This window comes from Xenopus laevis, chromosome 2S (assembly GCF_017654675.1).
Source record: "Xenopus laevis strain J_2021 chromosome 2S, Xenopus_laevis_v10.1, whole genome shotgun sequence".
NCBI classification, from domain to species: domain Eukaryota; kingdom Metazoa; phylum Chordata; class Amphibia; order Anura; family Pipidae; genus Xenopus; species Xenopus laevis.
Window position 1 is genome coordinate 130,126,486 of NC_054374.1, and position 24,280 is coordinate 130,150,765.

Consider the following 24,280-nt stretch of genomic DNA (forward strand, 5'->3'; position numbering starts at 1 on the left):
ATTGATGTTTCATGTGCAGTGGGATCAAACCATCATCTCATGAGTACCCACAATTTCAGGGCTGTTTCAGGGCTGCTTTATGTAGTAGAGGTATGGGATCAGTTATCCAGAAAAGAGTAAATTGTTTATACATACCGTAATTTCTGTTTCCTGGTCACTTCCAAGGCAGCATTCACCAATGGGTTAACTTCCCCCTGTAGGCCAGTGGACAGGACCTCCCACTAACAATTAAAAGTTCCACCTCCTCCCTTACCCCCTAGTCTCAGTATTAAAGTTATCCCCTATAAGGGTGGGAAACTCCCTGGTGATTCTGCCATGAAAGTGACCAGGAAACAGAAATTACGATGTAGATGTAGAAAACAATTTCCTGTTTCCCCAAGTCACCCATGGTCAGCATTCACCAATGGGACATTCCCAAGCTTAGATAAAGCGGGACACATATACATTTAACAGAAATTTTAAATTAGTGGAAAACAATACAGACTGTAAAACTTTTCTCCCAAATTTAGCTTCTTGGGAGGATAATACACCCAACTTGTAATGTTTCACAAATGTATTTAAAGACTAGGGGGTAAGGGAGGTCCTGCCTGCTGGCCTGCAGGGGGAAGTTAACCCATTGGTGAATGCTGCCCATGGATAACTAGGCAAACCTGTTATTCAGAAAGCTCAGAATTATGGAAAGACCATCTCCTATAAACTCCATTTTATCCAAAAAAAATCCAAATTTTGAAAAATGATTTCCTTTTTCTCTGTAATAATAAAACAGTACCTTGTAATTGATCCAAACTAAGATAATTAATCCTTAGTGGAGTCAAAACCAGCCTTATTGGGTTTATTTAATGTTTACATGATTTTTTAGTAGACTTAAGACATGAAGATCCAAATTACAGAAAGACCTCTTATCCAGAAACCCCCAGGTCCCAAACATTTTGGATAACAGATCCCATAGCTGTACTGATGAAGTGACCGTTGTAGTCACGAAACGCGTTGAGCCATGCACTCCCTTGCTCTGCTCTTTTGGATTTTTGTGTGCTTTTAAAGAATATTTAATAAAAGAAGTTTTTTATATAATTGTTCAATACAAAAAAAAAAAATTCTATCCAAACCAGCACCAGACTTATGCGCCTTCATTTGCTGTACTCCCCATAGCTTTACTACCTGGCCCGGGGGGCCACCAGCCTACCCCCTTTACACCCACAATTCCACTGCTGTTATATTCCAGTCACTCACTCGTTTCCTCACTGGTCTGTCTACTGGTCTCCAACTGCACCCTAGGCATGTGCCTACCCTTAGTTCCACCATCACTGAACGTTGTAATGAATTGCATTGTTTACGTTTTCTTAACAGGATATGATTAGTTATTTTGGGATACATCCAATGTGAATGGAGTCTGCTGAGAGGTAGCACCAGAAAGCATACATTCTTAACTTTTTCTCTATCAATTGGTATTCCAACTACTCCGAAGGAGTATAAGGCATTTCTTCTTATATATTAGCAGAAAAGGCAGATCTGTGCCCATAATAAGCACACAGATTACCTTTGTATATAGTGTAAGAGAGCCCCACCAAATGTCTTATAGACCATGCAAGCAAACGTTCTCTTTTCTGTGATTCCAACAACTGGCTTATCACTGGTGTCAAAATCTTTGTGCATGCATAAAGTCAAGCAAACACTCACAGGTACAAGTGCATGCAAGCTAACAGAGGTGCGCCTGTATCTAACAAATCTAGTCAGCTGCAGAAGTTAACGTGAACAAGATCTTCACCCATCCCCTTAGTAACTCATGACCACTGTATCAAAACACATCCGCTATATATACACACAATATAAAGAAGTTTATTAACTGAACTAAATGTATGTAAGAAACTAACGCCAAACCTATTTAAATTTAAAACAAAGCAAAGGTATCTCAATGTGGCATTATTCATGGATTCGGGAATGCAAAGGATGGTAAAGACCACTTGAAAACACTGAAAACTTGGTTTAAAAACAAATTTGATTTTGTAGAAAATGTCTTCGGAGTTCCAGTCCCCCACAATGTCCCGGTTTTAGCAGATTATGTTGCACTGCTAAAATATCTGCTTATCACAGAGACAGAGAGAAAGAGCTGTGATACAGGATACCCCAACTCTTCCATTTTTCCTGAATACATTTGTCCTTTTCCATGAATCCTAAGTTTCTACATTTCCAAGTACTTCGTGAGATGCATCCAACATCAGTCGTCATCTTCATCCTCAATAACCAGACGCTTTTTCTTGGTTGGCTGAATGTTTTCCTCAGTGTCCGATTCAGACAATGATCCTTTCTGGTCTAGTTCTAAAGGCTCCTTGCCTGAAGAACAAATAGAATTGAATGTGATATACACTGAACCTTAAAGGTTGTTCACCTTGCAAACACTTTTTTCATCAATTGTTCTTCACATGGGTTAAATATTGTTTTCCAGTTCATTATTAACATTGTTTTTTATTTAAAGGGGTTGTTCACCTTCCAACACTTTTTTTTTTTTGAGTTTAGTTGGTTTCAGATAATTTACCAGAAATACTTACTTTATCCAATAACTTTCTATTTGCAACCGTTTTTCTATTATTGGAGTTTAAACGTTAATTTTTCACCTTCTTATGTCTTTCTAAAGCAGCTGTGGGAAGGGGGGTCGCAGACTCGTTAACTGTTCTAATTTGATATATTTAGTTGATACATTTCTTATCTTTGTTCCTGCTGAGCAGAAATTCCCTGAGTTTCATTATAGAATTATGTTGCACTGCTAAAATATCTGCTTATCACAGAGACAGAGAGAAAGAGCTGTGATACAGTTTTCAGATTGTTCACCAGAAATAAAGACTTTTTTCGGCTACTTTCCATTTTTTACCGTTTTTCCAAATTGAAGACTAAAGTTTAATGTAGCTGTCTCTGGTGTTTGTCTGGCAGCACAGTAATCCACATGCAGATCCTGAATTGTTACATTATTATAGCAATTGTTACAATTTGCTACATTTAGTTGATACACATTTCAGCAGCATTTATTAGCAACTATTGTATCAATTCTATAATGAAACTCGGAATTTCTGCTTATCAACTAAATGTATCAAATTAGAACAGTTAACGAGTCTGCTACCCCCCCCCCCTCCCAGAGCTGCTTTAGAAAGACATAAGAAGGTGAAAAATTGACTTTTAAACTCCAATAATAGAAAAATGGTTGCAAATAGAAAATTGTTGGATAAAGTATGTATTTCTGGTAAATTATCTGAAACCAACTGAACTGAAAAAAAAATAATAAAAAAAAAAAAAAAAAAAAGAGTTGGAAGGTGAACAACCCCTTTAAATAAAAAACAATGTTAATAATGAAGCGGAAAACAATATTTAACCCATGTAAAGAACAATTGATGAAAATACAAACTACAGCAATGGCTTAATCATACACACCTTGCTCTTCTGTCATGGATTCATCATCATCACTGTCCACTAGACGACTTCTTTTCTTTGATTTATTTGGTCTAAAAAAAACGTAAATAAAAATTTAAATTTTTAAATAGTTTGGTAAGATGCTGTTTTTGCTGAGAAGTTCATTTTATATAGCCCAATATATCATGAAATAGGTAATAACTGTAATGACCCGAGTGACCTGACACTTTACAACATACACAATATAAACACAACTCTGACATTTTGGACAATATCAGCTACTAGAGCATTAGAACATAACCCCAAAGCTCAGAGGAAGAAAGAACGGAACACTGACCTAATTTGTGGCTGATGGGGGCCAAGTATGGGCAGTTTAATTGCATCAAAATAAGTTTCTTTTCAGATTTATAGCCTGTACCATTCAAGGCTAGTCTTTGAGTACAGACCTTTTCATCATATGTCTGTTTGCATTATTTAGTATGGAGTTGTTATTTTGAGTTGATATTTTAGTGTTTGTAATGATATATGAAATGTTTTCTCTACTACTTGTATTGCTTGACTAAGTAAATATTTTATAAAACTCAGACACAATGTCCCCTCCCTTTTAGGGGCATTAAAGGAGAAATAAACCCTAGCCCCCTCCATTGCGCCCCCTGCATTGCAACTCTGCTATAAATCTGTAGATTTGCACCGTGCAGTTCAAGGGGCCATGTTTTGTTTGTCTTCTGATCCTCTTCTGTCGTTGCTGATATGGATCTTGTGCGAGCATGCTCAGTAGAAGCTTATTCGGGACATAGATTCAATTGCGCATGCTCATCCAAGATCCGTTTTCGCCACTCTAACACAAAAAGATTAGAGAGACAGAAGATGGTGCCTTTAGACTCCGCTGTGCAACCCTGCAGATTTAAAGCAGGTCCGGAGACAGGCAGACTTTTAAAAGGGAACCTTAGAAGTAAGTACGGTGCACCATGGAGGGAGATACATAGGCTTAAAAGTCGCTTTAAAAATCCATATTTTATTGTTCCATTAATATTCCCTTAAAAAGACATCATATAAAGGAACCATAGCTTAATGCGTTTCGTGGCTATCCAGCCACTTTCTCAAAAGCATAGATGCTGCTGGCAGGGAGCTTGGGGGGGGTAGGAGCGGGGCTAGGGTTTAGTTCTCCTTTATTATTGTGCTACCACTGCTTTGCTTTTGCATTACAAATTCTACACTAAAACTTTGGGACACATATACCTGTTGGGAGTTTCTTTGGCTGGTTGGAGCCACCAAATAGTGTAATAAAAACTATTATTTAACACTGGGAGTTGATATCTTGAAATGTTATTGTTGGTAATTTCTCCACACATCACAAGATGCCCCTCTTACCTATTTGATTTGGTCTTTGCCTCTGTATTGGTGTCCAGTGGCAGCTGCTCTAACTTCTTGTGCTCTGAAAAATGAAATGTCTTTACTGTAAGTAAGTTTGTAAATTTAAAATCCCGCTTAGGGTGTTATTTATCAATGGACGAATTTTAGAGTAATGTGAATTTTTTTTAAACTTGAATACATTTGATTTTATTCACAATTCGAATGGTATGTTATTTATGAAAACATTTGACTAAATTTGTCTAAAATTTGACCCGTAAATTCGAATCAAATTTTCCTCTGAAAAAAAAAAACCTCTACTCTTGCCTGTCAAATTTTTTTGACGTGTGAGATTTTTTTTCAAACCTTAGTTAATCTGCCCTTTACAGTAAGCTTGATTTGAAAGTGCCACATTTAAATAATGTAAAAGTCACAAACCATTGGTATTGTCTATGGAATTCTCTTCATCACTGTCAACCATTACACTTCTCTTCTTTGATGTCTTTGGTCTATTAAATAAAATAAACATCTCTTAACTTATGAAATGAATGGCTGTTTATTTAAATAATAAGCATTGCTTCTATTCTCTAAGTAGCCAAAACATAGCTATGGCATTGGATGAAAATAAGAGTAAATATTAAAATGACAAGAATACATGTCATTTATATTTTAATTACCTTCTTTTTTTTGTTTGGGGTTCTAAGGACTTCTCTGGGAAATTCTGGTTTTCTTCTTGAAGGTCTAGCAGGGAATAACACAGGTTTACTAATGCTTTAAAAAATATACTACTACTAAGTGTGGGATGCTAAAAAGACTTTAACAAAAGGCTTGATGTTAAAGATTTAGGCAACCTCTTACCTTGCTGGACTGTTGATGATTTCTTTTTCCGCGCAAGTAAAAGTGCACGTAGTGCTTCTGCCCTCTGCTCAACATTTGCCTCTTGTTCTTCAGAGTCTGCAAGCATATCATGGGCAACATCTACAGCGGAGGGAACAAGACAGGAGGCTGCCTTGCGGAGATGTTCTGGACTTAATTTACCTGGGATGCGCCAGAAAGATTCCTGAAAAAGCATTTTAACATGTAAGTATATGTAAAATACTGAAGCAGCTGGCTTTGCAGGAAAAAAATGAGTTCATAACTATTTTTGTTCTAATCAAATAGTTTCATCAGAGCTCTTCGTTGAAAAATAAATATGAAAATAATTAGTTGTACTTTTTGCTTAATAAGAATGAGCTGTTTTGAACACATTAGACAGATTCAACGCCAATATGAGCAATTATGAGCAGTAATTAAATGAGCAAATATTTGTGATGTTTTTTTCTGCTTTATTAAATATTCATATTAATTTTTAGTCATTTTAAACCACTGCAATAGAGAAAGACAAAAAGGATAAGAAAGGGAGGTAAGAGAAACAGATAGACCGTTTATCCCTAACATTCTAATTTAACTAGTTCACAAAGAATTCCTAAGGAATATTTCCTTGTTTTAACCTTGAGACTAATATGTGAGATGCATAATTTGACACCATTTGCTTTTGTAAGGCTTTCTCATTAATAGATTGTAATTCAGTGGATGGTTACCTGCTCATTTGCTGGAGCACGGATGCCTAATTTCTTCAGCAGCTTTTGGAATGTTTTATTTTCCATAGCGTCTTCATTGTCTTCCGTTAAAGGCACAAGGGGGATTGCCTGAGAAGAGCCTGGCAGTTACAAAACAAGAGTAAATACTGTAGATTACTTCCTTAACTAGAAAGGGTTATTATTTATTTTGGAATATAATGGCATATGCTAATTATAAAGTAAACATTTTAGCGGATTGTTGTGTCCATAAGAAGAATATCGAGATTTTTAGAACTACTGGATTTACTCCACACAAAAAAAAACGTTTTATATTTTTCAATGTTGCCTCTTTGTGGTAGCAGCTGTGCAATGGTCTATCCCTCAAAGTGATCATTTCCTGATACTTAAAAACATGGGATAAAGTTATTTGTTTTCAACCAAATAGTCCTACATTTTTTTTTATCAACAATGTTTAAAATGGTAGAAAGCAGCTTAATTCACTGTACAACACCCTGGAGCAGTAATTACATACCATCCTCTTCTCTGTCTTCGGCAGTGCGATTTAAACAGTTTTGAAGCCACAAGAGGGGACCAGATAAACCTGTGAATTCAAGAGGGGAAAACAAGTGAAAAATAATACAGAAAGAAATGATATACATAAAGTATAACTGTATCTCAACAATTTACATTCCAGTAAATGAATTTATACAGAATCAGATGTTCAGTATGTATTCTACACTTAGCGAGTGAACGGACATTCACCTTCCTGTTGTAAGCGGTGCACCAAATGCTGTATCTTCTTATCGGTAAAGGGTTCCATTTTGCCACCTGTTTGCTTTTTTGCAGTTTGTTTATATTTGAGGTCCTCCCTTTCTTCTTCTTCTTCTTCACTTGCTGCTTCTTCTTCCTCCTCCTCATCTTCCTCTACATCTTCCATGCTGTGCTTTCCATCAAATCCCAGCTCATCGAGAAACTCTTCTTCAGACTAAAAATAAACATGCAGTAATACTTATATTATACTAAATATTTTTTTTACATTCTCTCAATCTGATGTGAAGGGGTTATGAGATCAGCATGCTAAAGAAACATACAAATCTGCACGTTTTTCATCATAATACTCCAATAATCTCACAGTCTGTAAATGCCTGTCATTTCACATAGAGGTCTCTCAGGTTTATTAATAAATGATTGCAGAAGTTGGGTCTAAACTGTTCAGTTTATATAGATATTGGTTCTATCGGTTTTATTAGCAGTAATCAAAAGAAATGACACAAGGCTAGCACAGGGGCAAGATGACTGAGGAAGCAACCCCATTACTGTGTCTGTTGCATTTTGTTGTGCTTGTCAATTTTGACTTCTCCTGTTTTGGAGTTATTATAGATGTAATAATTTTACAGGATATCTGGTATTAATGTAGAGCAGTGCTTGTTATACATTTATTCAGGGATCTAATTGTGATATCTGGCATTGATGCACTGCTTATTATCCATACTGTTATGCCTAGAGGGCGTGGGGTATAAAAGGTGTGGCATAAAAATTTCTGAGACAGTCTTTTTAGGCCGCAATTGGGAATTGTGCTGCTGAATAAAGAAACACTTTGCTCACTTCAAAACATATATGTTGAACTGCAAAAAAAAAAAATACATTGCCCAGAAATAGCTTCCCTCCCTCATAATCACCTGGAAAACTCTAAACAAAAAGGGAAGATTAGTAATATTTTTTACAAGAAGCAGTTTTTGTTTTAAAAAATATCATTATACTCACTATGCGTCTGTTTGTCACAAGAAGTAGATAATTAGAATAACTACTATAAGTACAGCATGCATGCAGTAGTATATATATGATTAAATTTCTCCATAGATGCTTAAGGTGGCCATACACGGGCATAAAGCTGCCGATATCTGTCCTTTAAACCGATTCGGCAGCTTATCTGCTTGTGTGTGGGATAGTAGGCCAAAAATCGGGCAGATATCGATCGTGCAGGTTTGCATTTTTCTGCGATCAATTGATGCGGTCCTAGGGCCAAACTTTCGGATTAACCCGATATTGCCCTGCCATTAGTGGGCATATCGGGAAAAGAGCCGCTCGATTGCTAAGGACCTACATGTCTACGTTTCCTCTAGGTACCCTGCTTTCCTGCCAGAATAAAAGGCAAGCTATTTGATGATTGTGTTAATGTAATAGGAAATAGAAATCTTTTGACAGTACCATGCCAGATGACTTGCCCTTTTTCCTTCTCTTCTTATACAGTTCTTTGCGATCGAATACTAGACCCATACTGATAAGCTTCTCTATTATTCTAGCCTTGGAGCGTTTTGCAGTCACATTCTTCATTATATTTCCCAATATATCTACGGAAAACAACAAAATCAGTGTCACAGTGAGAAATACACAAATGTAATACAAGCCTTTATTTGAAAGCCACTTTGGGAAAGAAGATTTGAAATACAGCTGTGGGTTAAATTCCTGCTGATAAGACAGCGCAGATTTTAGCTTTACGAAAAGCACATGTATCCAAATTAGAGCAAATGCCTTAAGAATATATACATTGGGATTATCCAGAAACCCAGTATCCAGAAAGCTATGAAATACAGTAAGCTATTTCTTTGTGTACATATCCCTGATGACAGAACTGAACATCCTTATGGACTTGTAATAAATCCGTGAACTGTAGAGCATACCATCTGTGTCTTTAAATTCTTCATAAAGGCGCTGAAGCTCCAGTTCTTGATCTTCTGTCCAGAGCACAATGCGCGTGCCTTTTCTGTAATAGAGTATCACAAATCAAAAACATGCTTAGTGATAACAGGAAGAAACACATTGTAATAAACGGGTTTCCTAATGGAACCTCTAAAGTCATTGAAGGCTATGCTGACTATACAGTGGAATACCTATGCTGGCACAGTTTTATATGATTTATTTTTCTACAGGCTACAAACATATTTAGAGAACAGCACATGCAATGGAAAATTTCACTTGCAGCCCTGATTAGCTAGTCATTACCCAGAACACACTCATTAGACTGCTAAACAATACCCTTCTTACAGTTCAATTATCATAGGAAAGTTATGAGAGATGATAAAAGGGTTCTGGACATTCTGACAGTGGCAACTTAAGCTGGCCATACATCTGAAGATTTGCTTGTTTGGCGAGATCACCAAACCAGCAGATCTTTCCCGGATATGCCCTCCTTGAGGTGGGAATACATGCTGTCGGACAAAGACTAATTTTTCAGCCAGATATCGGTCAGGAAAGTCCTTTGGAGGGCCCCCATTCATGGATCAATAAGCTGCTGACTCAGTCTGTCTCCAGCTTTTATCAGCCCATGTATGGTCAACTTAAGACAAGGTTTAAAATTGTAAAAGGGATGTGAGAGTCCTAAAGAGGAGAACAGGACACAAAGTGATAGCAAGCAATGAAAAGACAAAGAATGGAAACTAAAACCTCAGAACCTAAAAAATAGCAAAACAGAGAACAGCAAAGTATAAAATGCAGAATAAAAAAAAGAAACTAAAAACAAAGCAAACATTAAAAAAAACATTTTATTGAATATCCCCCATTTAAGTACAATCCAACACTAGGCACAAGCAAGCCAATAATGATTTTGAAACATGTTGAATGATAATACTACTACAAATACTGCCTCAATTCTTTCCCAGCTATTCCACTGCTGCATGTATTCAGTTGGAAGGCAATGGATACCATTTATGACATTTTTGTTATGTGTCCAATATACCCACACTTCTTGTTTGAAGTCCTTGACACTGTCAGCTAGCCCCATTTGCACCAAATGGTTTATGACTTGCTTCCGAGTGCGGGTTCCAGGTTTTAAGTTGGCTAGGATATTATCCACCACATCTACATCTGGTAAAACAAGGGTTAAATGAACAATAAATAGTAGTTAAAAAGTTGGCTTTAGTGAAATATTTAGTGAAATATTAATAACTGTTTACTTCTTTACCATTCAAAACGTTATTCATATTGACACAATTGTCTGGTCCAAGAATACTTATTAAACTGAATGCAACCCATTTTCCAATGTACCTTGTACACGAACTACAAAAGTCACGTGGAGCTATTAGTAGCAGCTACTTTCATGGCTACAAAATAGACAATAGTGATAACTCACTATACTAAGACACTACAGAGGCAATTCTCTGTATAGGTGCCTATGATTAAGTGTTTATGACACAAAACGCGTTAAGGCTGTGGACTAATTAATTTTTTTTCACTTTGAACTACTGGCCTGGTGGAAGTTTGCCTTTGAGTGCCTGCTCCCAATTGGTTTTCGGTTTGTCCGCTCCCGTGCTGAGGGCTCAGGGCGGTGCACCTGGGCCACTTCCCCTTTGTGGTGAGTAATCATTTACTTCTGACGACCCTAATACCACAGGTGCCAAAAGTTAGGCACTCCTAAGTGGTTATATTTACTTATCTTCCAGCGAGCACCACGGACCGATACTCTTCTTTACTTCTTTCCTTGTCAAATTTCCTAGGGCAGATGCATGTGCTGTAGAATGAAATAGCCGGCTTTTCTGTTAAAGTTCAGCTTTTCGCTCTGAAGCAACCTGTGCAGCAACCTGTGCAGCAACCTGTGCAGCAACCTGTGCAGCAACCTGTGCAGCAACCTGTGCAGCAACCTGTGCTGCTCGTTGGAATAACCCCAGACAGGTGCAGTTTTCTCCTGATAGGAGCTCCGGCTGGGAGTGTCAGGTAAGTAGATACAATCACTTGGGGGTGCCTAACTTTTGCACCCCCAAGTATACAAAAAAAACCCTTTCCTTCTTCTTTAAGTTATAGATCGTTTACCTTCAACCTCCTTCAACTGCAAATAAAGACTCCTGAGCTCCTCCTCATCCTCTGGAGTCCATTTTATCCGCTTGCGGTTCCCTTCACTGTAATCAACAAAATAGAAGAACAAAAGGTTCTCAGAATTCAGAAGGTTCCATCCAGCCTTTAGGCAGTGTTGAGAAGCATGAACTCACCTCTCTTCTTCTCCAAGTTTTCTATAGCCCTCTGTCATTTCTCTAATCACATTGGTGTTTTTCCAGAAAAGAAGCTCCACGTAGGCTTTGTTGTTTGTTGCCGCCAGGGAAAAGAACTTATTCAAGATGTATTTAGAAAAAGCCACCAACTCCTAGGATAATAGAAATAATTTATCATATTAATGTTGCTCTAACAAATCAGTATTCAAATGGAGAGCTTTGATCATAAATTTTTTCAGCTGTGGGATCAGTTTCAGCAGCCATCCTGTGATACGATGGATCATAGCGGATACATCCAACCAAAAATGTCATCCGCCAATGTACCTTGGGGTTATGAGCATGGTGCATTAGAAAGAAAGTGAGGCAGACTCCACTTGCTTTACTGTCACACCTGTGACAGGAAAAAAATTCTGTGTGACACAGAAACACAGCCTTTTTGTATTGTTTAAGGTTTGGAAAGTTAATGCCCCGTTTGCTTTAAGTTGTTGAAATTTAAACATTGCAAGCTAGGGTGTCTTCCACTGTAAATGTATTTGTATTGCTACTTTTGATTACCCCCCCTCTCCTAGGCCCTCTCATTCATATTCCAGTTTCTCTGAAATAGCCAACTGAAGAGATGCTGCTGTATAAAGAGCTAAATAACTCAAAAAACACAAATTAAAAAAAACTGAAAACCACTTGCAAACGGTCTCTGAATATCATGCTCTGCTTCATACTAGAAGTTAACTCAAAGGTGAAAAAACGTCCTTACCTTATAGGCACTTGCTGCTGCATCACCCAAAATCTTGTTGAAAGTGCAAAACACTGAAAGCTGAAAGAGAAGCGCTTCCATTTTGAGGTCGTATGCAATGCGGTGCAACATCTTTGCTACGCAGTGATTGGTATGAGCACTGTTCTGTTGGTAATTCTTCAGCAGCAGGACATATGTTTTCACCACATTGGAGTTTGCAAACCTGCAACATTATTTAATCACAACAGACCAATATAGTCAATGGGCTGATCAAGGAATTGTGATTGCTTAATGGCATAGAATACATACAGATATTTGAAAAAAGATAAAATATAAACAATTGAATAAAATGTACAATATTTTTCCTTTCAGTTGTGTTTAAATGGATATCCCTCTGTCCCTTTCCATACTGGTGCACAGATTCCCTGGAAAGCAGAGGGACTTTGTTTCACAATAGAATAAGGCGAGGGAGGGGCTGTGTTACACTATGAACCTAAAAGGGTGGGAAATTCATCAACAAGGATAGACTATATTTGTCTCCTTTAAATCTGTGGAATCAGGGGTCTATGTAATATTATATTTACTCAAAGTAAAACTATACCCCCCTAGCAATGTAGGTCTCTATACAAAGATACGGCATAAAACAGCCTAGGTGTAAAACTCTGCTTCATGTCAATATACTATATTCATAATAATGTACTTTTTTAGTAGTATGTACCATCGGGTAATCCTAAATAGAAAATTGCCATTTTAAAAAATAAGGGCCATCACGGTGCACACAAACAAACCATACATGTTAGGTCACATGAGCCAATTAAAAGACAGGGTTATGTCTTTTGCTTCCACACTTCTTCCTGTTACAGTTAAGAGCTGTATTATTTCTGGTCAGGTGATCTCTGAGGCAGCACTGAGAACATTACAAAATGGTGGTTGAAGCCAAGAGATGTAAAAGGGCAATATTTACTTAAATATATATACCAGTTTGGTAAGATTCTTTAATATGTCACTCATATGATATAAACTCTGTTGCTTAAATATTCATTTTGGGGGTAACGTTTTCCTTTAACAGTGGCATGACCAAATTATAGGAAGCAGTGAAACTTGTGCCCCAAGACAGGGGCATTTCTTACAAGTGGAGTGCCAGCCTGACATAAGAAAATGTAGTCGCTGGAGGGTTCCTTACAAGTTGCCACCCCAGTGAATTTGACTTTCCTTTATACAAATTCAGCAGTAATTTTAGAACTGCAAGGTGTGTTTTCTCATCTTCTCTTTGTCGAACATTACATTCAAAATGCCAAAAATGCAAAATGGAGCAGTAAATGCATTTATACTGGCGACAGTTTACAATCTCCAGTGTTTTGTGTGTAATGGCTTTGAGAATACCAGTAGATCTAACCGTTTCATATAATCCAGGAAGTTAAATTCCTTCTCAGATACTTGAACTGAGGTAAGCTCTTCCTCTTCAATCTCCTCTTCCTCTTCTTCCAGATCTTCACTTTCAGCCCGTGTTGATCCTCCATAAGAATAATTTAAAATATAAAAAAAGGGAGTAAGCAGTATTTTTTATAAATAAGAAAAAAAACAGCTGATGTCAGAAGTGTAGTACGTTTGTAACAAATAATTAGGCCCATAAATCTTTGGACAGAGACAACTTTTTTCTAATTTTGGTTCTGTACATTACCACAGTGAATTTTAAATGAAACAACTCAGATGCAGTTGAGCTGCAAACATTCAGTTTTCGATTGCATAAAATGCGAGGAACTAAAGCCTTTTTTTAACACAATCACTTCATTTCAGGGGCTCAAAAGAAATTGGACATATTAAAAAACTGAAAATAAAATGTTAATTTCTAAAATACTTGGTTGAAACCCCCTTGGTTGAAATCAGGTGACTAACTTGGCCATTCAAGAATATCCCACTTCTTTGCTTTAATAAACTCCTGGGTTGCTTTGGCTATATGTTTTGGGTCATTGTCCATCTGTATTATAAAACGCCTCCCAATGAAGTTGACTGCATTTAGCTGGATTTGAGCAGACAGTGTCTCTGAACACCTCAGAATTCATTTGGCTGCTTCTGTCCTGTGTCACATCATGGATAAACACTAGTGTCCCAGTGCTACTGGCAGCCATGCACGCCCAAGCCATCACACTGCCTCTGCCATGTTTTATAGAGATGTGGTATGCTTTGGTTCATGAGCTGTTCCACACCTTCTCCATACACTTTCTTGCCATCATTCTGGTAGAGGTTGATCTTTATTTTATCTGACCAAAGAAAGTTTTTCCAGAAATGTGCTGACTTTTTTGACGTTCTTTAGCAAAGTCCAATCTAGCCTTTCTATTCTTGATGCTTATGAGTGGCTTGCACCTTGCAGTGCACCCTCTGTATTTACTTTCATGCAGTCTTTATGGTAGACTTGGATATCGATACGCCTACCTCCTGTAGAGTGTTGTTCACTTGTTTGGCTGTTGTGAAGGGGTTTCTCTTCACCATGGAAATGATTCTACGATCATCCACCACTGTTGTCTTCCGAGGACGTCCATGTCTTTTTGCGTTGCTGAGTTCACCAGTGCTTTCTTTCGTTCTCAGGATGTACCAAACTGCTAATATTGTAGCAATTTCTCCGATGGGTTTTTTCTGTTTTTGCAGCTTAAGAATGACTTGTTTCACCTGCATGGAGAGCTCCTTTGACCGCATGCTGTCTGTTCACAGCAAAATCTTCCACATACAAGCACCCCCCCCCCCCTCAAATCAACTGCAGGGCTTTTATCTGCTTCATTGATAGACATAACAAAGGAACTGCCCACACCTGCCCATGAAATAGCCTTTGAATCAATTGTCCAATTGCTTTTGAGCCCCTGAAATGAAGTGATTGTATTAAAAAAAGGCTTTAGTTCCTCACGTTTTTATGCAATCTTTTTGTTCAAACCACTGAATTAAAGCTAAAAATCTGCAGTTAAACTGCATCAGAGTTGTTTCATTTAAATGTGGTAATGTACAGAAGCAAAATTAGAAAAAAGTTGTCTGTGCAAAGATTTATGGGCCTAACTGTATAGCCCTCACAATGGTTTTGTGTGCCCCAAGGTTTTCCATAAGAGCCAAGGCTCCTCTTCCCTTCCTGCTGTTTAATTAGATCTGCCTGTATGATTAGAAACACATGAATTCTCTCATTTTCAGCTGAGCTTGTTTTTTTGTTTATTGTAAATATGTCTTAGGGTTAACAGTCCAATTGCTCTTTCATACACTACAAAAAATGACTTTACATTCCCATTAAAAAATAATAAACATCTAACAAAAACTATAGGATCTTGGTTAATCACATCTGCCCTTCTTCAATAATAATTAGCACAGGTACAAAACCAGATCTTAAATGGAAAGTAGCAAAGCTCATATCACAGCTATGACAAATGTAATGATAAGAAACTTGTGAAGGCCTCACTGGGTAACAAATAACAGGTATTACCACCCTATTAAGCAAGCCTAGAAATTACATACAGGTATGGGACCTGTTATCCAGAATGCTCTGGACCTTGGGTTTTCCAGATAATCAACCTTTCAGTATTTTGGATCTCCATACTTTAAGTCTACTAGAAAATCATATGGGAGATGGCCTTTCTGGAATTTGGAGCTTTCTGGATAACAGGTTTTCCATACCTGTACTACATAAAGCAGGGGACTCATGAGATCATGGCTTGGTCCCACTGTACATGAATCATCAAGTAAAATTAATCTTGCTATCATATTACTGCAATGATAGCAGACTTACTGGGAAGATCCGCAAAGAGAATTTGTTTTAGCAACTCAGTCTCTTCCTCAGGTTCTATTTCTTCAGCACCAAAAACATCCCCCTCTGGCCAGACCTCTCTAAAAAACAAATGAACAAGCTCATTTAACAAAAAACGGAAAAAAAAAGCACTAAATGTCATTAGTTTCAGCATGTAGCACACATACACAACTATAAAGGAACAGTGAGAACTTACCTAGCCGAACGCAGCAGAACAAGGGCCTCTGGTGCACGGCCAGAAAACAGTCCATCTTGGATTCGAACTAAGGCTTCTGCCCTCTGTTCTTCTACTGGAATCTCAGAGGCAGCATCAAATGGCACAACACTATCAGGTAGGTTTTCAGAATTCTGCTTGGATTTACAGAGATACTAGTTATGATTAGTCACAACAATAAGAAAACTGCAGTAAGTAGTTTATTCACTGCTGAATGGCATAAGATCATACCTCTGTGCAAGTTCTGAGCTGCTCCGAAACATTTTTCCATATTGCCTCCAGCTCTTCTGTGCTCTTAGGCTGTGCCTCTTTAGCACCACTTGCAGATGATTTCTTCTTTTTCTTTCGTTTTACACGTCGGTTCTTTCCAATAAAATTACAGCAAATTATATTATGTACTATATGGCATTGACTTCAGTTTTAAGTTGCTTCCTCTGTATAGGACATAATATAAATGTGTATATAACATAGCTGGTCTCACTCTAGCCTCAACACATTTTTGAAAAACTCCTCAATGGTTCTAATAATCTAAAAATGTAGTTAGAGATGGGTATACTGAACCATCAGTAATGTCCTGGAAGCCAGGTACACGTTAATAAGATCAAAGTAATGAATCATCTTAAAATTCAGAGCACACACAGTTTTAAAGCCTCATGGTTGCTATACATAATCTTCTGCTCTACCGCCTCAGTTCCTTCACACTTACATTTTGTCATGTCGTTACATTACTATTAGCATGATATTAATTAACCCAACATGTACAACAAATCAGCAACTAGAGGTAAACGTTAAAGGAGAACTAAACCCTAAAAATGAATATGGCTAAAAATGCCATATTTTATATACTGAACTTGCACCAGCCTAAAGTTTCAGCGTCTCAATAGCAGATCCAGGACTTCAAATTGTCACAGGCGGTCACCATCTTGGAAAGTGTCTGCGACACTCACATGCTCAGTGGGCTCTGAGCAGCTGTTGAGAAGCTAAGCTAAGGGGTCATTGCAAATTATCAAGCAGAAAATAAGGTTGGCCTGTAATATAAGTGGATGCTACAGGGCTGATTATTAGATTCTGATGCTAATTGCACTGGTTTCTGAGCTGATTTAGTAATTATCGGTATAAATTACTAATCAGCCTTATATTGTAACATTTCTATTCTATGTGTACTGTATATTGTGAGTGGGTCCCTAAGCTCAATAAGTGACAGCAGCCCAGAGCATGTGCAGTGAATCAGAAGCAAAATGATGGGGAGCTACTGGGAAATCTTTGGATGCATATAGCTCTACCGCTAAAGGGCTGTGGTTGCTTTGGGTTGGTACAGAAGCCCAAAACATAATCTACAACATTTCTAGCTACTTCTTTAGTTAAGCTTTAGTTCTCCTTTAAAAACAATTATCTCATTATTTACTCATCAGCCTTATATTGTGACATTTATATTCTATGTGTACTGTATATTGTGAGTGGGTCCCTAATCTCAGTAAGTGACAACAGCACAGAGCATGTGCAGTGAATCAGCAGAAAAAAAGATGGTGAGCTACTGGGGCATCTTTGGAGGCATATTGCTTTACTGTTAAAGGGCTGTGGTTTCTTTGTGTTGGTACAAAAGCCCAAAACAGAATCTACAACATTTCTAGCTACTTCATTAGTTAAGCTTTAGAAACAATTATTTCACAGCAATTTGTAGACTGAAAGATTAAACACGGCAGTCCTGCACGCCAAGTATGAAACCGTGAATCAAGTTCCTGAGCAGCTTGCCTTATCTTGAATGGATGTTTTTTTTAAAAAAAATAACGTTTAATAATAATGCACCAGTTTTAAAATAAATCCAAAGACCAGTTTAATGGACATTTGTGTGAATGAATTACTCCTTGATTGAGCTCTTTTAAACAAAGGACTAGTATGAGATATGATGAGACTAGTAGTGTTGTTTGGATGGCAGTACCTCACCAAATAAACCATGTCACAACAAAATAAATAGGAATTCTGTTCATGAGAACATAGTTATGCTGTTTGTTATAGGAGAACTAAAGCTTAACTACAGAAGTAGGCTATAACTGTTATACATTATGTTTTGGGTTTCTGTACCAGCCCAAGGCAACCTCAGCCTGTTAGCAGGGAAGATCTGTGTCTCTAAAGATGCCCCAGTAGCTCCCTGTGTTCTTTTCTGCTAATTCACTCTACATGTTCTGTGCTACTGTCAGTTACCCGAGCTTAGGGAACAGCTTACAATATTTGGTTTATTCAAAATAGAAATGTCACAATATAAGGCTGATTAGTACTCAATATAGATAATTGAATGGCTGCCCCCAGAAATCAACAACTAGCATCAGAAGTTAATCAGCCCTGTAGCATCAGCTTATATTACAGGCCAAACTTTATAAATTGCAACGACCCCTAAACTTAGCTTCTTAACAGCTGCTCAGAGCCCACTGAGCATGTTAGAGTCTCAGACACTTTCCAAGATGGTGACCCTCCTGGATCATTGCTGCTATTGAGATGCTGAAATTTTAAGCTGGTACAATAAGTTCATTATGTGAAATATGGCATTTTTAACCATATTAATTATTAGGGTTTAGTTTTCCTTTAACAGAATTGTATGTATATATATATATATATATATATATATATATATATATATATATATATATATATATATATATATATATATATATATATATATATACATATACACACACACACATACATGTGAAGTACAAAAAACAGACAAATATAATGCAGACTGGCAATTTGATATCCTGGTTCTCCCTCACCTGCACCACCACATTCTGCTTCCCTTTGCAAAATTTTTCCAGCATTTTAAGAAACAAATGTGTTGTCTCTACCAAATCCTTCAAGAAGGAACGTGGCTGCTTAGTCTCGTCAAATTTTCTGAATAGGGCTAGAAAGAGCTCCCGGTATTCCATTAAATAGAAAATGTTATCTGTGGGGGGAAAAAACAGAAGGAGACAATAAAAAAAAAAAAGTTAACTGTACATCTGGAAAACAGAAAAGTATCATGAAAACTACCATCTTTAAAGGGATTCCATCACGAGAAAGCATGTTTTTTTCCAATATGCATCAGTTAATAATGCTGATTCAGCAGATTCCTGCACTGAAATCTGTTTTTCAAAAGAGCAAACAGATTTTTATAATATTTAATTTTAAAATCTGAAATGGGGCTAGATATGATTTTAGTTTCTCAGGTGCCCGAGTCATTTGACTAGTGTTCTGCTGCACTGCAAGTTGGAGTGATATCACCGTTTCCCTCCAGCAGCCCATCAGTAGAACAAGGGAAGGTAACAAGAAAACAGCTTACTGATACCTTTATTGGAAATATGCACACCTAGTATTTTATATGAGAATAGCACTCAATAGTAAACCACCCAAGCCCATCCACAACTCCCCCAGTTGCATTGAGTAGGAGAAAAAAAAAAAAAAGAGGTCCGCTGCACTCAACCCATTATTACTATATCAAAGACATTGAGTCTTGTACCTTAAGCTACTAAAAACGTCCTCCCCTTTAAAAAACAAACATTGTTTGTCCATATATTGCAATACAATTAAGATGGTCATCTCTGGTCAGACCAGTCCTCTATCACTCCTCTCATAATTAATTCTACTGCTTCATTATACATTTTACACAGTGACCAAGTTTTAACTGCAACTTGCTTGCTTTCAAAGTTAAAACTTCTTAAAAGTTACCCATTGCCACCAGCGGAATCACCAGTTACAGTCAGGTGATCCGAGTGGCGGGACTGGCCAGAGGATGACTGACATAATTAACCAGCTTAAATATATTGCAATATATGCACAATGCCAGTTTTGTTAGGGTACTTTTTAGTAGCTCAAAGTATAAAATGTCTCTATGTCCTACATATATCCATAATGGGCGAGTGCAGAGAACCTCTTGTCTTTGTCTGTATGATTTTTGTGCTCACAGTCTCATTGCACCCCCGCCAGATGGTTTAAGAGTTAGTGGTGAGCACAACTTTCCTTTTTTATGGAGAACTAAAAACTATAGCTTATCTGAAAGGAGTTCCATTGTGAAGTGCTGGCTTTTACGGAAAACACATGACCTGGGATGGCTGCCTACACACATTTAGTACAACTTAAAAAATAAAAATTTTATTCCAGAACAAATAAATGTGTGTGGTAGAGTGAATTATTTGTAATGTAAACAGTGTAAATTAGAAATAGAAATTACAGGTATGTGACCTATTATCCAGAATACTTGGGATCTGGGGCTTTTTCGGATAACGGATCTGTCCATAATTTGGATCCTCATACCTTAAGTCTACTAGAAAATCATGTAAATATAAAATAAACCCAATAGGCTGTTTCTGCTTCCAATAAGGATTCATTTTATCTTAGTTTTGATCATGTACAATGTACTGTTTTATTAATATTATAGAAAAAAAGGAAAATTTTAAAACTTTTGGATAAAATGGAGTCTATGGAAGACAGCCTTCCGTAATTTGGAGCATTCTGGATAACGGGTTTCCGGATATTGGATCCCATGCCTGTAGTAGTAAAATTGGTAGGAAACAACCAATAACTTGTAGTGTTTTTAAGTTAGAAATGAGCAACCTGTGGCCATAGATTACCTTTCTACATTTTCGGCTACTTGCTACACAATGGAAGCCTACACAAGGCCTGTTCAAAAAGTCATCTTAAAGGAGAAACAAACCCTTTACCAAAAAAAACCCTACTCCCCACCCCACGTAGAACCCCCTCCCTCCTCCTCCTCCCCAGCTTAGCTGCCCCCTGGGGAAATGCCCCTAACTTTTTATACTTACCCCTCAGTACATAGTCACAGCATAGGAGTTCACTGCAGCGCGATTCGGAAATTTCTGTCCATTTCGGCGCATGCACAGTTGCCGCAAACCTGTAAATTGCTCCAACTGCCCATGCGCCGATTCGCTGGTCTCCGTCTCAGCTTACTGAAGAACCGGAAGATGGCTGCGGTGAACTCTGATGCTGTGACTCTGCACCGAGGGGAAAGTAAAAAGTTAGGGGCATTTCCCCGGGGGCAGCTAGGCTGGGGGAGAGGGGTCTAAGTGGGGTGAGGGGTAGGGTTTTTTTTTTTGGGTAAAGGGTTTATTTCTCCTTTAAACTTGCCAAGAGACATAGAACTATGGGGAAAAGCATGTCATAGCCGAAGAAGGGGCCTTTTTAAAGTAACTCTTATTTCCAAACATTTTAGCCATTTAACAGCATGTACAGTAAGTGGAGATACAAGTTGCATATTGCAGTTACAAACTGTCACACATAATCTGACAAATTCTAAATGCAATGTTGCCACACTATTGTGTGCCACCCAAAATAAATGTCAGTGGTAACTATGTACTACAAATTAGCCTAGGTTTTTTTTAGATGGATATGTAGTAACAAAGGGTTGTTAGAAAGTGACTCACTTTTAATGATTTTGCTGCTTTCTCGCACAGCTTCTTCCTTGGAATGGTCCATCTCATGAACAGTGCTCAGGAGCTCCTGATAAGCTTTCAGAGCAAGGTGCATTCTAGCAGGGAAAGAAAACAGTCACTTTAACTTTAAAAAGGTATATACTAAATAAAACATTCCCACATTTAAACTGATCATAATACAGCATCTAATCTCTATACCTAAAAATTAAACAAATTTGAATAATATTATATCCACTAATTAAAATAATTGCAAAATATTGAGAAACAGACATTTTGTTTTATAGTTTTACTTTGACATTAGAAAGGAAACTTCATTAGAAAGGAAACCAGCTGTTCTAAGGCTAGCAGAGTTTCCCAGGATCTGAGCAAATAGAGCCTCTTTTAGGATCAGATGTTAAGGAATGTTAAACAGCTGAGGTCAGCCAGAAACTGGCGCAACCTCTTGCTTAGTAACAGGGATGCACCGAATCCTTCTCGAAAGATTCGGCTGAATACCGAACCGAATCTAAATTTGCATATGCAAATTAGGGGTGGGAAGGGGAAAACATTTTTTACTTCCTTGTTTTGTTACAAAAAGTCACACGATTTCCCTCCCTGACCCTAATTTGCATACACAAATTAGGATTCGGTTCGGCCATGCAGAAAGATTCGGCCGAATCCAAATCCCGCTGAATGGCCGAATCCCGAACTGAATCCTGGATTCGGTGCATCCCTACTTAGTAAGCTAATCGTATGAGTTGAACCATTTTCTTGACTGTTTCAGCTTGTCCATTTAGACTTTCCTACAGCCATATGACCAGCTATAGGCCTTTTATTATGTTATAGTCTGATTACACAAAGCACCACCTTTTATTCCAGATAGGCCTACCTTTAGGCATAGGCATTAACATGTAGTAAGATATAAAAATATGCAGGTTGTGCACTCATAGTATTAATTTCCTTTTGCCTGGTATTGGCCAACGCATACAATTAGAAACAAAAAAAAGCAAACTACTAAAATTCATACCGAGAACTGTATCTTACTCACCGCCGGGCCCATGATGTGGCCTCCTTCTTGTCGGTCAGCATCATTTCATAGTAGTTTGTGAGGTTCTGTTCTATGAAGTGGAAGGTCCTAATGCTCACTGTCTCGGACACAAGCTCAGGTTTGAAGTGGAAAAGGCGATTAAACCCCATGAAAAAAGCCATGGACCACAAGTAGTATGTTTCATCATGCTGCTGTGCCTTCTCACGAATCAGATTATCCTTCAGATAAATTATAGGAAAAAAACTGTTTGCTAGCTTGATTCCCAAACACATGTAAGTTGTCAAACAGCTGTTTCTAGCCTTAAAAAGTGAAGCACTCACTTACATACTGTATATGCCCTGCCCTAACACTATAATGAGACTGTAGGAGTGTATTTCAAATTGATATACATTATTTGAACAATTAAAGAAGGATAAAATAAGAATAAAGACATGCCGATTATAAGAGCCGTTTTGATCTGGATGTCTGATTCTGCACAAAGCCTTATTTATTTATATTTATTTTTATTCGTATGACCAGGAGTTACGGTGCTTCTTACCATTTAAAAAAATAAAATATCCATAGTCTTGTAAGAGTCAGTGTTTTCAGTTGTTACTAGTGCCCTTGATTTACTCAGTAGGAAGAGCCATTCAAACAAATTAATAGTTTTTAAAATTTATAATTCAGCATATGAAAATGACCCTTTAACACATTGTTTTCCAAAACAGAGGGCCCTGGTAAAGAGGAAGTAGGGCTTAGCCTGAAGTCTTATTCGGATTTCTATACGGGATACAGCCTTGCTTACCTGGATGCACCTCAAATTTTAATCTAAATTTCAGTTAGGAATGAATTATTTGCTATCCTAGATATTCTTGGCACAATTGCTGGATGCTTGCTACATCAATGTTTGACTAACTCTAATATTGTTTCTCCCTGACAAAAGGGCAGACCTACAAGGAGGGCTTGAACTGAAAAAGTTTGACAACCACTGTTTCAAACACCAAGGTTATACTATATAACGGCAACAAGTATATAATGTAATTTGGTACCCCGTTTGCTTACTAACCTTCTTCTGAGCCTGCAGTACATCTCATATGGATTTTAATGCAAGAAGATCAATAACCCAACCTGTTTCCTGCAGGCACTCTGTATCCTTACTTTCACAGCACACACAAGCATTAAAATAAAAACAGCAACGGAATGGTAATATTTATACAAAACAGAGCCACCCCTTACTTACTTTCACAATGTACATCTGTCGATTGTAGCAATTTTCTAGGAAGTCAACACAAAACTCCTTTAGAAACAATCGAACATTGAGTGCAGAGCGGCGACGTGCCTCTGTGTCCTTGGCCTGCTGCTTTCTTTTTGGGACTCTACGCATTTCTTTTCCAAGGTCATGAGTGTAATTCTTGAACTATGAAAATTTCATATAGGTGAAAAGTAATTTAAAAAATTGAAAATATCAAGTAGCTAGCTGTTTTTTTGTTTTGTTTTTTAAACAGAGATTAAACTGCATATGAGCTGGAGAGATACAAGTTGAAAAGAACTAAGCTACGAAATGCATATTGCAGTGAAAAAATGTAAAAGCAAGCAGGGCCCTCCCCTATTGTCTAATAAGCAGCCGTCACTATGTGCATCTGTTTTGGTGAAATATTTGCCTTTACAGGTATAGCACCAGTTATCCAGAATGCTCGGGACCTGAGATTGTCTGGATAATTTCCATAATTTCCATAATTTGGATCTTCATACCTTTAAGATGGCCACAGATGCAAAGATCCGATCGTACAAATCATTGTACGATCAGACTTCCCCATCTCCCGACCTGCCACTAACCAC

General features: G+C 37.6%; 1 protein-coding gene across 4 annotated transcripts in view; it reads right to left on the reverse strand.

The window, feature by feature from the left end:
* Positions 1-1,819: 1,819 nt before the first annotated feature.
* timeless.S (timeless circadian regulator S homeolog) overlaps positions 1,820-24,280 on the reverse strand; it is a 39,236-nt gene continuing 16,775 nt past the window's right edge. For 3 of the 4 annotated variants that reach the window (XM_041584396.1, XM_018250037.2, XM_018250036.2), the window contains exons 10-32: positions 23,682-23,858; positions 22,463-22,680; positions 21,427-21,530; positions 18,784-18,953; positions 16,247-16,378; positions 15,998-16,149; positions 15,784-15,881; positions 13,417-13,534; positions 12,042-12,243; positions 11,291-11,442; positions 11,115-11,200; positions 10,049-10,172; positions 8,990-9,072; positions 8,517-8,659; positions 7,071-7,293; positions 6,841-6,909; positions 6,330-6,448; positions 5,608-5,809; positions 5,427-5,490; positions 5,188-5,258; positions 4,771-4,834; positions 3,421-3,491; positions 1,820-2,331 (exon numbers count right to left, since the gene is read on the reverse strand). In XM_041584396.1, coding sequence (XP_041440330.1) covers positions 2,216-2,331; positions 3,421-3,491; positions 4,771-4,834; positions 5,188-5,258; positions 5,427-5,490; positions 5,608-5,809; positions 6,330-6,448; positions 6,841-6,909; positions 7,071-7,293; positions 8,517-8,659; positions 8,990-9,072; positions 10,049-10,172; positions 11,115-11,200; positions 11,291-11,442; positions 12,042-12,243; positions 13,417-13,534; positions 15,784-15,881; positions 15,998-16,149; positions 16,247-16,378; positions 18,784-18,953; positions 21,427-21,530; positions 22,463-22,680; positions 23,682-23,858 — 2,958 coding nt within the window. In that variant the 3' untranslated portion in view covers positions 1,820-2,215. The remainder of the gene's footprint in view (positions 2,332-3,420; positions 3,492-4,770; positions 4,835-5,187; positions 5,259-5,426; positions 5,491-5,607; positions 5,810-6,329; positions 6,449-6,840; positions 6,910-7,070; positions 7,294-8,516; positions 8,660-8,989; positions 9,073-10,048; positions 10,173-11,114; positions 11,201-11,290; positions 11,443-12,041; positions 12,244-13,416; positions 13,535-15,783; positions 15,882-15,997; positions 16,150-16,246; positions 16,379-18,783; positions 18,954-21,426; positions 21,531-22,462; positions 22,681-23,681; positions 23,859-24,280) is intronic. The other variant, XM_041584397.1, reaches the window with a different exon arrangement.